At 41.8% G+C, this 18,346-nt stretch overlaps 1 protein-coding gene across 1 annotated transcript in view; it reads left to right on the forward strand.

Moving 5' to 3' along the window:
* The first annotated feature begins 7,566 nt into the window (after nt 1-7,566).
* LOC139375875 (ephrin type-B receptor 3-like) overlaps nt 7,567-18,346 on the forward strand; it is a 50,127-nt gene continuing 39,347 nt past the window's right edge. Inside the window, exons 1-3 of the mRNA XM_071117820.1 lie at nt 7,567-8,078; nt 13,277-13,341; nt 15,358-16,030. Of these exons, the coding sequence (XP_070973921.1) occupies nt 8,015-8,078; nt 13,277-13,341; nt 15,358-16,030 (802 nt within the window). The 5' untranslated portion in view covers nt 7,567-8,014. The remainder of the gene's footprint in view (nt 8,079-13,276; nt 13,342-15,357; nt 16,031-18,346) is intronic.

The following is an 18,346-nucleotide window of genomic DNA, read 5'->3' on the forward strand; positions in this document are numbered from 1 at the left end:
TCTTTTCAACCTCCCCGCACACACACACACACACACATACAGTAGCAGAGTTAGACATAATTCCAAAGTAGCTTCCAGGAGAGCTCAGGCTGTGAAATGATCTGTCATCCTGTCCTGTCAGCTGCTGTTTCACAGCTGATACCCCCCCCCCCCCCCTCCCAGTGCAATACTCTATTCCCAGGCTTATCCTTGTTTGAATCCCAAATGGCACCCTATTCCCTACATCGGTGCACTAGTTTTGACCAGAGCCCTATGGGTCATGGTTAAAATTAGTGCACTATATAGGGAATGGGGTACCATTGGGGACATAGAGATGCCGTATCTTAATTTGATCATCATGTTGTTTCTGGAATTTGCATACTTGTAGTGTATTCAAGGTTTAAAAAGGCTTTTTAAAGTTTGGAATTTCCACTTTAAAATGTCAGACTTGATTTGCCCGAACAATAAAATGATCAACCCCTACAACAACAAAAAAAATCAAAATTGTAATCTACATAATAATTAACATTTCCTGTTGCTGCAGGATTATTTTACTGCTGTATCGAACTGGCTCAAGTTAAGATCCTACATCTGTAGCCCTTGAATCGTGTCATATCACGGCAGCCTCTCTTCGCCATGCTCTGTGAAATATATATTTCCCCACCTCATCCCAAGGACTGATTTCTCATTTGTGGACTGCGGCGGGATGGCAAAAGGTTCTCCCAACCACGGTTCTTCATAACACACCACTTGCCGTCACAGCGAAAGCCCAGGCGCATATATTCTCAGTCTATGATCAAAGCTATAGTATATGTGGTAGACTTGACTGCCTGGGTTAGGATCTGTTTGAATGAATGAATTAATCAATGAATGAAAGGGTGAAACTTATTGTTGGATGGATGGCTAAATTATTGAATGGATGAAGAGCTATAGCTAGGTTTCTCTAAAAAGTCATAATTCTACACAAACGTAAAAAGCCTAACATCTTTATTGAGGGTGACTCAATATCAGTATTGAAACATGAAGGCCTTTTAATTAAACATACAGTAGCTATGTACCTATGGATCATTCAGTAAACATGTAACAGCTGTAAGTTGACCTCTGATTAACATACAGAATTACTGTATAGAGCATTCTCTCAGGCCTCAACCTTCTGGAAACAGCAGAAAGAATAACGGTCATGTTGATGATAATGTGTTGATGATAATGTGTTGACGATAGTGCATTGATGATAGTGTGTTGATGACAATGTGTTGATAATGTGTCAATGATAATGTATTGATGATAATGTGTTGATTATAATCTAATCAAATACATTTTTATTTGTCACATGTGCTGAATACAACCTTACCGTGAAATGCTTACTTACAAGCCCTTAACCAACAATGCAGACAGTGCAACAGAATGCAATGTGCTGATGGCAATGTGTTACAGTTCTCGTTGATTGCTAAGACACTTCTAATGAAACTGGGGTCCACTTGATGTCCATCATAGCCTAGAGAGCACAACAGTATTGTTTTTTGCAAAACTGTAAGTCATTCCTCATAGCTTTCACACACAATGAAAATGCTAAGCACGTTTTTGAAAAACAGTAAACCCAACTTTCTACAAAAAAAAACGCTTAACTCAGTTGAGTAAATCGAGACAAACAACATTTACACATTTTGGTCACAGCTGATACAAATTACTCCCATGAATGTGAACCACTTCTGCACGTGTCCAAAACAGTAATCGGTCCTTATTCATGCATAAAATAAGTCACATTTGACTTGCTGTTTGCAAGAATGGACCAAGTAAGAGGCAGAGGGTAAGGACAAAGAAGAGGTAGAGAGGCACACAGAGGAAGATAGTTCAACTCTCAGTTAAAATGGAACAAGGTCAAATAAAGCCTTTTGTTTTTGAATATTGATGCTCTTGAGTGACATTATGCATTGGTCATCTTTGGTAAAAATCATTTTAGAAAAAAGAATACAGCCCATGCTGTAATGATGTTAATTTGCCTTTTATGGTGCTAGAATTATATTATCAACAAATGGCCCAGACATATAAAAGGGGGTTAACCATGTTAGGGTATATTGATAGCTGTAGTTAGTATTTATTGGGCCATTATGTAACAATTGATTGAAATAACTTTTCATTAGATAACAAGTTGTATGTTTTGATGGAGGTAGTTGGTTTTGTGTCATGCATTTCATGTTTTTAAGACTTTATACATTATGTAAATGAAATGTGTCGTTTTTGGCCAACGTGTTTCAGCTTGGGGCTGTGTGTTAATTGTTTTGAAGAAGGGAATTGTGTTTGGACAAATGTGCTCAAGCAATCGAGAAACTGTAATACTAGTGTGTTGATGATACTGTTGACCAACATGTTCCCAGGAAGGGGAAGTCACAGGATGAGTGTGAGGTTGAGACATCTCACACCCGTAGCTGCTGACAACACTCTTCAGATGACAGTCCTTCCTCTCTTCAGGAGCCCCTCTGTTGTTGACTTCTTGCTATAAGTGGGGGTCTAAAATGAAGTGTTTGCCCCATAATCCACCAAACTCCTTGCATTTGGGAAACACTGGTCCTCAGTTAAATCACAGACATTGATCCTCTCTCTCCTCTCAATTCAATTCAATTCAAAGGGGCTTTGTTGGCATGGGAAACATCTTTACATTGCAAACGCAAGTAAAATAAACAAAAGTGAGAAGAACCCCCCCCCCTCCCAAAAAAAAAAAAAAAAAAGTATAGTAAACATTGCACTATAAAGGATTCAAAAGGATAAAGACGTTTCAAATTGTATAGTATCAGCAACATACAGTGTTCTTAACAATGTGCACATAGTTAAGATCAGTAAACAGATACATATAGGTTGTATTTACAATATTGTTTGTACTCCACTGGTTGCCTTGTTTTCATGGTAATGGTTCACAAATGTTGCGGCTGTGATTGCACATAGGTATCCAATACACATAGTAGGGGGAGGGAGTGTTTACACCTACACAATCAAAGTCTTTCAATACCCTCCTCCATAGGCGACTTAATTCATTGGCTATTATATTCTTCCTCACAGCACTGGCTGTAAAAGTATTCACACCTCTAGACTTTTTCCACATCTTATTGTTACAGCCTCATTTAAAATGGATTGAATTGAGGTGTTGTGTCACTGGCCTACACACAATACTCCATAATGTCAAAGTGGAATCATGTTTTTGGAAATCTTTACAAATTAACAAAAAATGAAAAGCTGAAATGTTTTGACTCAATAAGTATTCAACCACTTTGTTATGGTAATCCTAAATAAGTTCTGGAGTAGAAATGTGCTTAATAATTCATATAATGAGTTGCATGGACTCACTCTGTGTGCAATAGTAGTGTTTACCATGATTTTTGAATGACTACCTCATCTCTGTACCCCACACATATGTAAGGTTTTTTAGGATGAAAAAAAATGGAATAGAGCTAAGCACGTAAAACCTGGTTCAGTCTGCTTTTCAAAAGACACTGGGAGACAAATTCACCCTTCTGCAGGACAATAAACAAAAACACAAGGCCAAATATACACTATAGTTGCTTACCAAGATGACATTGACGGTTCCTGAGTGGCCTAGTTACAGTTTTTTAGTTTTTATATCGTCTTGAAAAATCTATGTCAAGACTTGAAAATGGCTGTCTAGAAATGATCAATAACCAACTTGACAGAGCTTGAAGAATTTTAAAATAAATAATTGGAAAATATTGTACAATCCAGGTGTGCAAAGCTCTTAGACCCTTACCCAAAAGACTCGCAGCTGTTATCACTGCCAAATGTGCCCTTTACAAAGTATTGACTCAGGGGTGTGAATACTTATGTAAATTCAATATTTCTGTATTTTATTTTGAATACATTTTGTAAGATTGTTTTCCCTTTGTCGTTATAGGGTATTGTGTGTGGATGTGTAAGGGGGAAAAATATATTTAATAAATGTTGAATTCAGACCGTAACACAGCAAAATGTGGACTAAGTCAACGGATGTGAATACTTTCTGAAGGCACTGAATATTCTTTGTCTCGACATCAGCATAATGAGAAAACAACTCGCATAAACAGTAATGTTTCATTTTCACAAAAGAAAAACGCTACGGTTCCAGTCTGTCAACTACATTAAAGCACCCAATACATCACTAGACGTATACATCACAACAACACCAGTTGATTCCAAACCCCCCAACAAGTATTTCAATGTCTCTATAATAGACTACATGCTGCATTCCTAGCATTTACATAGATGACCCCCACTCTTTACAATGATGTCATTGATTCTATGAAGAAGCCAGGCAGCAGTGTCATATTTTGGGCTCAGTCAATGTAGTGGGATGTGGTTTAAAGAGCCATCCTGCCCATCACTGTTTCAATGGAGGGGCTGACCCAAGCCTGCTGGGGACTGAACTGGAGGTAATTAGACCACAAAGACAGGGGGACAAAAGGAGTCCGGGGGGGGGGGGGGGCTAGGGGAGAGAGGGTGTGTAGGGAGCTGAAGGGGAGCTGGCAGTGTGGGGGGCCACAAGGGGATGTAGGGGGGGGGAGGGGGTGGCCATGACCGGGGGGGATACGGGGTTTGGTGTAAAGCTGCCGAGCGCAGGAGGGGGGAGAGGAGACAGAGGGGACTGTCAAGAGACACAAACACAGGCACATGCATTTTTTTATTTAACATTTATTTAACTAGGCAAGTGAAATTATTATTTACAATGACGGCCTACCCCGGCCAAACCCTTATGACGCTGGGCCAATTGTGCGCTACCCTATGGGACTCCCGAACACGGCCGGTTGTGATACAGCCTGGAATCGAACCAGGGTCTGTAGTGACGCCTACTTGCACTTAGATGCAGTGCGTACACACACACGATAACATACGCACTATACATACACATACACATGGATTTTGTGTTGTAGATATGTGGTAGTAGAGTAGTGGCCTGAGGGCACACACTTAATGTGTTGTGAAATCTGTTGTGAATGTATTGTAATGTTTTTAAAATTGTATAAACTGCCTTAAATTTTCTGGACCCCAGGAAGAGTAGCGAAGAGTAGCCGCTGCCTTGGCAGGAACTAATGGGGATCCATAATAAATACAAATACAGACAGCTGAAATAGCCGTTTTAAAGGGGAGCCTTGTTTGAATACTGCCTACATATACCACTGGGTTAATGTGTGCCATGTCCTGCTGGCTACATATACCACTGGGTTAATGTGTGCCATGTCCTGCTGCCTACATATACCACTGGGTTAATGTGTGCCATGTCCTGCTGCCTACATATACCACTGGGATTAATGTGTGCCATGTCCTGCTGCCTACATATACCACTGGGTTAATGTGTGCCATGTCCTGCTGCCTACATATACCACTGGGTTAATGTGTGCCATGTCCTGCTGCCTACATATACCACTGGGTTAATGTGTGCCATGTCCTGCTGCCTACATATACCACTGGGTTAATGTGTGCCATGTCCTGCTGCCTACATATACCACTGGGTTAATGTGTGCCATGTCCTGCTGCCTACATATACCACTGGGTTAATGTGTGCCATGTCCTGCTGGCTACATATTCCACTGGGTTAATGTGTGCCATGTCCTGCTGCCTACATATACCACTGGGTTAATGTGTGCCATGTCCTGCTGGCTACATATTCCACTGGGTTAATGTGTGCCATGTCCTGCTGCCTACATATACCACTGGGTTAATGTGTGCCATGTCCTGCTGCCTACATATACCGCTGGGATTAATGTGTGCCATGTCCTGCTGCCTACATATACCACTGGGTTAATGTGTGCCATGTCCTGCTGCCTACATATACCACTGGGTTAATGTGTGCCATGTCCTGCTGGCTACATATTCCACTGGGTTAATGTGTGCCATGTCCTGCTGCCTACATATACCGCTGGGATTAATGTGTGCCATGTCCTGCTGCCTACATATACCACTGGGATTAATGTGTGCCATGTCCTGCTGCCTACATATACCACTGGGTTAATGTGTGCCATGTCCTGCTGCCTACATATACCGCTGGGATTAATGTGTGCCATGTCCTGCTGCCTACATATACCACTGGGTTAATGTGTGCCATGTCCTGCTGCCTACATATACCACTGGGATTAATGTGTGCCATGTCCTGCTGCCTACATATACCACTGGGATTAATGTGTGCCATGTCCTGCTGCCTACATATACCGCTGGGATTAATGTGTGCCATGTCCTGCTGCCTACATATACCACTGGGATTAATGTGTGCCATGTCCTGCTGCCTACATATACCACTGGGATTAATGTGTGCCATGTCCTGCTGCCTACATATACCACTGGGATTAATGTGTGCCATGTCCTGCTGCCTACATATACTGCTGGGATTAATGTGTGCCATGTCCTGCTGCCTACATATACCACTGGGATTAATGTGTGCCATGTCCTGCTGCCTACATATACCACTGGGATTAATGTGTGCCATGTCCTGCTGGGGGGAGAGACAAACGGGAAGAGGTCTAGTGTAATGGAGAAGAGGGGGATGACCAAGAGAGAATTATGAAATAGGGGATGTGGAGAGGATGATGAGAAGGAGAAAACATTTGAGGAAGTATGATAATGGTGCTGGTGGTGATGATGACTCGTCAATTCTTTTTTTAAAGAGATCTCTTAAAGGGGCAATCTGCAGTTACTACATAAATGTTTTACACTTGAAAATTAATGATATGTACCCATGAAGAATATAACTTATAAAGGCCTCATGAGTTTAGTTCAACATCAGAACCCAAAATATAAACTTGTTTTACTCCAATGTTTGTAAACAAATCAAATGTAAATAAACACTGTATAGCCTCAAAACATGGTTAAAACAATCATTTTGATGCCATGGATGGTAAAAGATATTTATATGTATTATTATATATATTGCAGATAGATTGTGGCTTCCATCAATCTAATTGTCTGCATAATTTCCAACCCCCCATATATTTTGTTTGTACATATGGATGGTCAGTCTGTCTCCATAGCTCTGTCTATGGATTTGAGATTGCTTACATTTCTCCAGCCCCATCGCTCAGCTTTTTAACGAAAGAGGGGCAGGGAATATTCTTTGTTATTGTTTCAATTGCTGATGGCCCTCTTAAAGAAAAACAGATTACCGATAGTATGAGTTATGTTGTAATAGTTTAATAAATCACAGTAGGTCAACAGTAATTAAAATCACAGCATGCTAGCCTACAATAGTAACCTTGACACTCAATAACCTGCGGGAGGCGCTAGTAATTAATATCACAGCATGCTAGCCTACAATAGTAACTCAATAACCTGTGGGAGGCGCTATCTATCCATCTATCCAAGGCTTGGTTATTGACATTCGTCACCGATCCACAGTTCGTTTTGTATTGCACATTGATTCAGTCAGGTTATGGGGCCTGAATGAACAAAACCACCACATAAACCAAGAAGGGTTTTCTCTTATCTCTAATGCTGGTCCCCAAAGTGCACGAGATTCTCTCTGCGTCTCGGGAGGGGTGTGACTTGCATGTTCGCAGAGCAAGGCAGAACCCCCCTCCTTCCACCCGTCCCGTACACTCCCCAGCCCCCGTCTGTCTCGACTGTCCCGATTGCCATTCCAATGCACACTCCTTGAGGAGCAACAGCTACAACGGAGTTAGTGAAGTGGATTACTTAGTTTTTAGATAGAAAAGATTTGCTGTATTTTTGGAGCAATGTGCAAGGGCATAGATGTGCGTTTGGATAACAATTTGGCATCGGTAAAGCGCGAGAAAGGAGTTGTAGAAAGAGCGCATTGTAATGCTCCGTAAGCTTTGTCCATTCTCTTCGAGGATTTGACCGTTGATTTCAATGGAAAACAAAAAGTGCTTGATTAATACTACGTTCGACTGGATGTAGTGGCATGGGATGGTTTTATTCATCATATTAATTCAAGTGACGTGTAAACCGTTCATCGACTCCAGTGCTATAGGTGGTGTATGTTGTGTGGCACCATCCGACCGGTCCAGTCAAAGCCTTTATTCATGTTGCAAGAACCTAGTTTATGACAATGGATTACTTGCTGTGGATGTGCAGCTTTGTGCTTCCCGTGGTATTAGCTGTTGAAGGTATGTACAAAAAATCATGTTAATATACTACACTCTTTTCTACGACTTTTCTTTCACGTATGTAGATGTTCAAACGAATGTGTTTCCAAGCCTTGATGAACTGCCAATAAGGCAATTATGTTAGAATAATATGAATAATCGTTGTACAATATCATGAAGCGCAGCTTTATTTTGGCAATTGCATGGCTCATAAAAACATTCGTTATTTTTGATTGCAGGTTGTAGGATACCTGTAATAACCTAAAATGTAAAAAAAATAAAAAAAAGGTTGTAATGTCCCACAGTTTAAAATGGATAGAGTAGATCGATTGTTTAGGATACAAAGTTACCGTTTATGTTCATACTATTCAAATATGATTATATACGTCGTGTTTCGTATCACACCATTGTATTGTGTTGTGGTTGAGCCACACATTTGATGATTATTGTTCTACGAAACTGATCAATGACACACACACACACACACACACACACACACACACACTAGAAAAACTACAGTTCTTGGTATAGCTTTCCCTACAAAGGAAAAGGATGCCTTGCATTCTCAGTCCCCCGTGTGTAACACTCCCATGCTTACATTGCAACTGCATCCCTGTGGCTATTGTTGAGTACCTTTTGCTCTGTTGTCACACCCACAAGCTAAGGATGGCCTTCTGTCCTTATGCTTGGTTGCTTGACCAAACCCATAAATCAGCTCAGTTTGACATTCAGGACTAATGCTGTATAATACACCAAATCAACTTGTATCACGTACACATATTTTACAGATGTTATCGCAGGTGCAGCGACATGCTTATGCTTCTAGCTCCAACAGTGCAGTAAAACAAAACTAAACACACAAATCCCAAAAATATCAGAATGTCAGAGTCCAGAATATATATATATATATATATATATATATATATATTCCAGACTCTGACATTCTGATATATATATATATATATATGATATGGTGTAATTAGTTCTCACAAAGTAAACAAGGGCTTACACTGATGGGGAGGTTGTAGTTTTCATATATAGATGTAGGATCTTAATTTGAGCTAGTTTGCTAGCAGGAAAAGAATCCTGCAACAATAGGAAATTTGGAGAAAAAAATTGGTTAATTGGACATTTTTGGGGGGGGGATGGTTGATACCAAATCAAGTCTGACATTTTAAAGTGGAAATTATTAACTTTTTATACCTTGAATACACTGTAAATTTGCATTTTCAGCAACAATAGTGATCAAATTAAGATCCTACATCTGTATATTCAATTGGCATAACTCCAAAATAGGTGCCTCACATTACAACGTGCACATTACATGCTTAGTATAACAAGGTTTAGCGTCACTCTGTACATTTCCTTTCTGTAGGGAAAAGCCAATATCTCTAACAATTTAAATCCTGAACCTTCCTTCCAAAGTGCTTCACTGATATGTAGTCATTTCAGAAACTAAAACAAACTGACTAATTACCAGAGGATCATACTCTCCCAGTTGCTTGCCAATCGATTGCCTGGTCCCAGATCTGTTTGTGCTGTCTTGCCAACGCCTATGGTCATTGTCACATTTGGCACTGTCTTACCAACGTCTATGGTCAGACATTGTCACTCGAGTTGGCAAGACAGCACAAACCAATCTGAGACCAGGTTATTTCTACAGGGTGGAGCCCAGCCAATGTAAACCAAGGCAAATTCATTTAGGCTATACCAGCTCCTTTATATATTTCTCTCCAAATCCCCCGTCTTTCCCTGCCTGCCTGCCTGCCTGTCCTTCTCCGAGTACAATCTGCTTCTCTTGGACGCCAGCCAGTATTATCCCTCATTAATTCTGGTGTCAGCATCTAAATCAATGCAGCGGCAGCCGCAGCCTCCCTAGCTGGTCCCACTGGGCCTTTCATCAGCAAGTTTCTCCCCGACCAACAACTTCAGTTACTCAACACTGGGTTGTTAACTAATGTCTGTCCTCTGGGGATGGGCGGAGGTTAGAGTGGTTAGAGTGTCTTATGGGTTTTAGGGCTGTTGGGGTCCATGCCCTGTTGCCAGTGTGATGGAGATGAGTTGGAGTTTGGCTCTTAAATTGGCAGTTGCCTGTTGGTTTCCTTTACTTCCATCCATATAATTCATCCAATTCATTTGAGTGAAGTTTAGTGTTGTTTAGTTAATTCCAAGAGATGAATTGGAATTAATGGAACAATTATTGTATGTCAGTTGAATTTCGATTTGTGGATTTGAGTGCAGTGTCCAACTGCATCCTTGGGTGTGTCCATGAATTTATCTGGCTATATTAGCTCTGGCCTCCTAGTCACCCATAGAATGGAAATGTGACGCATTGACCCTGTAATCTTCTTTATAATTAACCCCTTTAACAGTAATGTTGTGTGCCTGTACTATTTTTGAGTCACATGGTATTGGAACGTAAATGCAATTACATAATTGCTCAGAAAACCTTAACATTCTATAAAAAATATCTGACGTAATAGGCGACGAAAAATATGCATGACTGCAGAAGAACACACTTAGCCATTTTCTTCTGCACATACATGAGGAACATCTCTATACCAGTGCACACTTTCCTTATCTCTTGTCTGTACATTAGAGGTAAATATGGATCATTCTGATTTGAACCATATGTGCAGATGCAAATAGCCTGAAGGAGAATGTCGAATTAGGGTCAGCTTGAGTTGATTAAAGCGGTTCATCAAGCATCAAACATAACATCTCAACATCTCAGCTTAGACAGACGAGGACTGGCCACCCCTCAGAGCCTGGTTCCTCTCTAGGTTTCTTCATAGGCTCCTGTCTTTCTAGGGAGTTTTTCCTAGCCACCGTGCTTCTACATCTGCATTGCTTGCTGTTTGGGGTTTTAGGTTGGGTTTCTGTATAAGCACGCTGTGACATCTGCTGATGTAAAAAGGGCTTTATAAATACATTTGATTGATTGATTGATTGAAGGATGGAGATAGAAGATGCACTCATCTAGCGAGACCAGCGAAAATAGTCAAACAGTAGACCTACGAACTCTGAATTTGCCCCTCCATTTCCAGTCGAAATACCCATGTGTTATGGCCTATGTCTATCTATATGTACCTGATTATACACAGAATCAGTGGAGAGATGTTAGGCCTTTAAATATTTCATATATTTGTTGTCAAATATATAGAGGAGTGGCCTTCCTTTCATAGCCTCCCAACTCAACAAAATGAATGAAACATTAGCCTGTGTGCTCCAATAGGAGCAGTGAGTAAGGACATACTGACGCATTTTGCTCCAGTGAATACAAACAGTAAACACCATGGGCGGTGATGGAGATCCTGTAAGTTCCATTGGGTTTTTTTTGCCCTGGGGGAGACATCACCACTGCCTGTAGTTTTATGGGAGAGTATCTTGACGGATTTGAGTAATAGCAACACAGTTAGACTTTCAAATGGTACTTGGAGGGCAAAGGGGTAGAGAGTTTTTACACTTGGGATGCTATTTAATTAAAAGCTGTGTTTAGCTTTCGGGGGTCAAGTTTAAAAAAAAATGTTTTTAAATAAAAGACTTCCTGCGCAGCTGAAGCACGTTTGAATTAGTATTGAGCCTTCTGTCAAACCTTGGGAATCTGAATTTAACTCATGTGGTAAGCCTGTGGATAAAGTACCTCTAATCTACACAAATGTTCTTTGAGTGCTACTGCGAGGAGCGGTGGAATTCTCAGGCAAAGCCCTGTTAAGTAAGCCATAGCAAGGCTCACTGAGGTCTATGAAGAGTTCAGTTGGAGAAGAGTTTATGTTGCCTCGAGAAAAGGCTCTAACATCCAAGAAATAACCTGGAACCTGAGATAGATGGACTTGGGCTTGGCGCTTGTTGAACGTGAAGACAGCTAGTCAATGTTCTCGCTGTCTCATGACTGATGAACTGTTATTGGCATTTATTTCAATACCCGTTGTATTCAAGCTTCCGCAGCTGGCCAGCTCACACCTATGGTAATCTGATAATGTGTAATGCAGCAACCATAGCTACACACCTGTTGTATCAGTTCACTCTCCTCTTGGTCAACCAGGGGTAATCCAACACACAATAGCAAACATGCACACCTTAATAAAAATAACTATAAATACCTTTTTTTATAATCATTATAAGCCTTACAATTCATAATCATTTATAAGATTTATAATAATTTCTATAATGTTATTCATGCAAGGTTATTATAAAGTGGTACCCACACCTTATAGCAAATGTAGATCCCCAACACAATATTGTAATGGGTGAGTCCTTACACATCTGTAAATTGGAGTTGCATTTGAGTAAAGAATCCAATGTTTAGATTGATTATTAGAATGAAGAAGATAACTTTTGACAATGTATTGCTAATCTAGGTCCAAACTACCATGAAAATAAGGGAGTCCTCATGCTTGAGTTTCTATTCAAAGTCATTGACACAACTGTAAATTGGAGGTGCATTTGAGTAAACAGTTGAATCTTCATAATCAAGAAGATAACTGGGCCTTTTGTGTGGTTTAATGACCTACACTCAACCATCACACAGCCTGACAGGTGACAACAGTGTCTATTGATCCACTAATTTACACTTTCTTTCCTTGTATTTGTTTAACCTCATCCCTCGTTCTGACATCATAAACATAGAGGTGTAAAGAAAAAAATATACTAGTATAATTTGTTGCTAGGCAGGAATAAACTGACTTTAATTCACCAGATTATTTCACAATGACCTGTATAATACAAGGTCAATACTCTGGGGAATCCACTATGGCTGGGTCTCGGAGTGCTTCGGGATTGATTGCGATATCGTTTAGCAGTAAAGCTTTGAAATCTGATCAAGATGATTTCTCCCTCCTAGTAGAGGATGGGCCATTTCTTTATTTCCAATTCTATCAAAGGCTGACAGTTTTTTCCTTCTATAATCTTATTTCTATGTGATGGAACTTTATGTGTGATAACAGTTGTGTCATGATGACAGATTATTTATGTATTCAGTCCTTTTCTGCGTCTGTGTGTCTGTGCGTCTGTGCGTCTGTGTCGTCTGTGTGTCTGTGTGTCTGTGTGTCTGTGTGTGTGTAATTGATGTCTAGACCACAGAAATGAATAGAATGAAAATACAGAAAATATTTCATATTTCATCTGTGTGGGCTTTTTTGTTTGTGCTATATTTTTTATTTCCCATAAACCACCTCTTAATACTTAGTTTAACCAACCCTCTCGTTCTTGATTTACAGAAACACTAATGGACAGCAAGTGGGCAACTACAGAACTGGCCTGGACCACGTTTCCGGAGAGTGGGGTGAGTCTGTGTGTGTGTGTGTGTGTGTGTGTGTGTGTGTGTGTGTGTGTGTGTGTGTGTGTGTGTGTGTGTGTGTGTGTGTGTGTATTTTTGGTACAGAATTTAAACCTTGACTTGTGTTTCTGCAGTATTCCACAGCATTTGCTCCATCTGCTAGTTAATAGATCTCCCCCGGACTTAAACGACATACCTCCCACTGTTTTATAACTCTGTTTGTTTTCTTGGTTGCTAAAAAACAAATGATAAACATACACCTTTAAGTTTGAAATTTAAGCAAAGTTTCTCGCATATCAGGATTCCCAAAAACATACGATTCTAATATAGTCCGAAAAGAGGAAACTCAGTCATATTGGGTACACAGACCCAAACAGACCTAAACAGACCCAGACACGTCTGTAAGCAACACCAGCTGAAGAGTGTGGAAATATATCTATTACGGTGGAAGAAACACATAGGCAAATTACAGCAGGGAATTAATGTTTCAGATGATGATATCCCCCCGTAGGAATGATGAGAAAATAAAACAACATGAATTTGACCCCTAGGCTAACAGCCTGATAGACCTCCCCCACTCCAGGGCAGTGTAATTTGTCTTTGGTACGTGAGCGCAAAGTCAGTCAATGGAAACGATGTGTTACTATGGCAACAATCTTAGGCAGTCCAGCTTTCTCGAGCCTTTCTGCAGGCTCACATCAAATGTCTTTGCACCCCTACAAGCCATACGTCATAAGGGCAAGATGGTCCTTTCAAAATGTGTGACAAGCCCATACGTTCTGGCCGGGTGCAATTATCCTATTTGTGAGGTATTACGGCACTGTGCTGGCCCTGATTTATGGCGTACGATGCTGATTCCTGGACTCATCGTTTTGGAATAGATTGTATGCGTGCGTGCTCCACCATATTGAATTATGCATTCTGTTCCTCCTGTTGAATTGATCGATGTCTGGAGCCCTCATTAAGAATGGAAATGTATTATTCAGGTTGAGTTGTTAGAATCAAAAGATTAACTTCTTAGAAGAGATGATTATTTCCTTGGGCAAAAATCTGTTAATAACCCAGTTAATTAGGATCATGGTTAATTATAGATATAATCCTCAAATAGATGGCTCTTTGACTATTTCCTTTAGGTGGTCATGCCTATATTGTAATAATGTCAAATGTATTTGATATAGAAGATCTGCTGATATGAACTGATGTAAATGGTTTATTCCCCGACTGTAGAGAACCATATCATCGCTGTTGAAGCTAAGTGCTGTGAAATGATTTATTGACTGCTCGACTGGACCACATTTCATAGCATGCAAAAATACTCCTCGTGACTTGAGGTGTAGGCTTAGAAAATGTTCCACTTGAATCTTAAAAGATACTCCATAACACCTCTGTGATGCAACCAGCGAGATGAGATTGCGCTTGAATCGCCTCTTCAATAGATAATACACTGTTTGTGATGAGATGAGGTAGTTCTCATTGAGGACATGCCCTATAATCTATCTCAATAGCAGCACCTGCAAAGTGACTTATTTCATAGGAACGACGTTCTGATTGCTGCCTTCTCTGTGCAATGATAATATGATTATAAGCAGACCTAGGTTCAAATAGCATTTGTTTTCTTTCAAAGACTTTGAGCAAAAGATGGAACCTGCCTGGAATTTTTATATTTTTTACCTTTATTTAACCAGGCAAGTCAGTTAAGAACAAATTCTTATTTTCTATGACGGCCTAGGAACAGTGGGTTAACTGCCTGTTCAGGGGCAGAACGACAGATTTGTACCTTATCAGCTCAGGGGTTTGAACTTGCAACCTTCCGGTTACTAGTCCAACACTCTAACCACTAGGCTACCCTGCCAACTGGGTGGGGTTTGCGCTTTTGGGATGATTCCATTGGTTCCATTGCACCTGGCAAACTAAATCAAGTTCTAGTTTTTGATCGAAAAAATACTATTTGAACCCATGTCTGATAATGTGTACAGTTCTCTCTCTTCACTAGTTACAGTGTTTGTCTCTGTTTTCCTGCAGTGGGAGGAGGTGAGTGGCTACGATGACTCCATGAGTCCCATAAGGACGTATCAGGTGTGCAACGTGCGCGAGCCCAACCAGAACAACTGGCTGAGGACGGACTTCATCCCCCGTAAAGGCGTGCTACGCATCTATGTGGAGCTCAAGTTCTCTGTCCGCGACTGCGCCAGTATTCCCAACATCCCCGGCTCCTGCAAGGAGACCTTTAACCTCTTCTACTACGAGTCTGACGGCGACACCGCCACGGAAAGTAGTCCATTGTGGAGGGAGAACCCTTATGTGAAGGTGGACACCATCGCTCCCGATGAGAGTTTTTCCCTTCTGGTGGCAGGCAGGATCAACACCAAAGTGCGAAGCTTCGGACCTCTCTCCAAGGCCGGCTTCTACCTAGCCTTCCAGGACCTGGGGGCTTGTATGTCCTTGATATCCGTGCAGGTTTTCTTCAAGAAGTGCTCGACGACCATCGCAAACTTCGCCGTCTTCCCCGAGACGGCTACAGGGGCCGAGGCCACCTCCTTGGTCATCGCCCCAGGGGCATGCGTGTCCAATGCGCAGGAGGTGTCCGTCCCTCTGAAGCTGTACTGCAACGGGGATGGGGAGTGGATGGTTCCCGTGGGGTCTTGTACCTGCATGCCAGGGTTTGAGCCGGCCATGACCGACACACAGTGCCAGTGTGAGTCTTTAGTCTACAGTCGACTGTTTTGACTTTTAACTAAAGCCTGTTTTTAATGCCCATCGAAAGTCACAGTCTACACCATCCTGTCTGTGTGTATTGTGTGGCACATGAATGAAGGGTGAAGGAGGATGGAGAGTTTGCATTAATGAGCTGTTGCAGAGAGCAGCAGCATACAAATATTGAGAGAGGGCAATCAGAGGGAGAATGAGATAGTGAAAGGGGACGAGATAGTGAGGCGAGAAAGCAAGATAGTGGGAGAGAGAATCTTTTTGGAAGGTTTGTAAAGGAGAAATAGATTGTGAGGGAGAGAGAGAGAATGTGTGAGAGAGACTCTTTTTGGAGGGTTTGTAAAGGAGAAATAGATTGTGAGGGGGAGAGAGAGAGACTGTGAGAGAGACTCTTTTTGGAGGGTTTGTAAAGGAGAAATAGATTGTGAGGGGGAGAGAGAGTGTGTGAGAGAGAATATTTTTGGAGGGTTTGTAAAGGAGAAAGAGATTGTGAGGGGGAGAGAGATATATTGTGAGAGGGGGAAGGAAATATAAAGTGAGAGACACATAAGAGGGAGAGAGAGGAGGACTGAGAGATAGAGCCATGAATTTCCCATTGCCCTGGACAACATCAGGAGCGGTCAGAGAAAGAAAGAGAAGCCTCCATGCACCTCTCCTACATGGGCATGAGGAATGGTAAATAACGAGCCAGAGAGCTAATTTAGCGCCATTTGGCGGCTCAAGGTTAAAAGCCTGCCGTCGACGCCTGATGAAAGGCTCTCCAGAGGCTTCAGGCACGGTGGTGGCGAGGAAGAGGAAGTGTCATTTCCTCTATGGTCTCCCCACCGTTAGTTCATCTACAGTCGGCTGCACTCATTAACACCGCTCAGACCACCGTGAGCCAACACTGCCACCGCTCACCATTAATCACAGGGATGTTTAATCTCTTACCTCAGTCTAGAGCGAGAGAGAGGGAGGAAGAGGGGGGGGGAGAGGGAGCGAGGGAGGGGGAAGGAAAATAAGAAAGGGGGGAGGACGAGAGGAAGATAAGGACTATGGGGGTGTAGGAGGGGGTGAGAAAGATAGAAGGACTATGGGGGTGTAGGGAGGGGGTCAGGGAGTGATAGAAGGACTATGGGGGTGTAGGGAGGGGGTCAGAGAGAGATAGATGGACTATGGGGGTGTAGGGAGGGGGTCAGAGAGAGATAGAAGGACTATGGGGGTGTAGGGAGGGGGTCAGAGAGAAATAGAAGGACTATGGGGGTGTAGGGAGGGGGTCAGAGAGAGATAGAAGGACTATGGGGGTGTAAGGAGGGGGTCAGAGAGAGATAGAAGGACTATGGGAGGGGGTCAGAGAGAGAGAAATGGATGGTGAGGGTGTAGGGAGGGGGTCAGAGAGAGAGAGATGGCGATGGGAGGGAGGGAGGGAGGGAGTGGGTATAGAGGAAGCGGAAGAAGGGGAGAGAGAGAGATGTTTACTGTTCATTTTTTGTTGTTTATTTCACTTTTGTTTATTATCTATTTCACTTGCTTTGGTAATGTAAACATGTGTTTCCTATGCCAATAAAGCCCTTTGAAATTGAAAGGAATTGGAATTGAGATAGGGAGAAAGAGAGAGAGGCCAGTGAGGGCCACAGAACTTTCCGGAATCAGAGAAGACACAAACAAAAAGGCATGCCCTCCAAGGAGGTTAACAAATTAAGCTATTCAGGTGATACAACCCTTCTCCTCCAGAAAGAGAAAAACAAAACGATGATGCAGTGTGTAATAAGACAAATATAAATCAGATTAAAGTGTTTCATGAGTGTTTCAGGACCTGTGGTCTTTGTTGAGTTACGAGAGCTAAAACACATTTTCGTGTTATCTTAACTTGGCTATTTATTGCATGTTTCTTGTTGTTGCTAGAATGTGGAGCATTAAAGTTCACTAATGTCACTGAAAGTGGCATTCCAGAGAATTAGGACGGAGCCTAGTTCAAACTGGAAAACCACTTAGCCTGACTAGTTAATCACACCCTCGCCAGCCAGGTTTTTATGAGCCCTCATACTGATAAGACAGATGTTAGCCAGAGCCTCGGTTTTACACCACACTTAAAGGACAAAGGTCAAAGTAAAGTATAGCACCTAAGTGCAACCTTGTATGCTGCATTTAGTGTATACACCCTTGTGTTCCTGTGGAAATGGTGTTTCCATAACTAGGGCTGACAGTGAGGACAGGATCAACAACCTCTGCATAATCAAAACCCCTTTCTTTGTTAGGTTTTAAAGTTCAAATTTAGCTATTGTTATGGAAATGCTGAAAAGTATCAGTGGCCTGGCTTTGGCCC

The sequence above is a fragment of the Oncorhynchus clarkii genome, chromosome 20 (genome assembly GCF_045791955.1).
Source record: "Oncorhynchus clarkii lewisi isolate Uvic-CL-2024 chromosome 20, UVic_Ocla_1.0, whole genome shotgun sequence".
NCBI classification, from domain to species: Eukaryota; Metazoa; Chordata; class Actinopteri; order Salmoniformes; family Salmonidae; genus Oncorhynchus; species Oncorhynchus clarkii.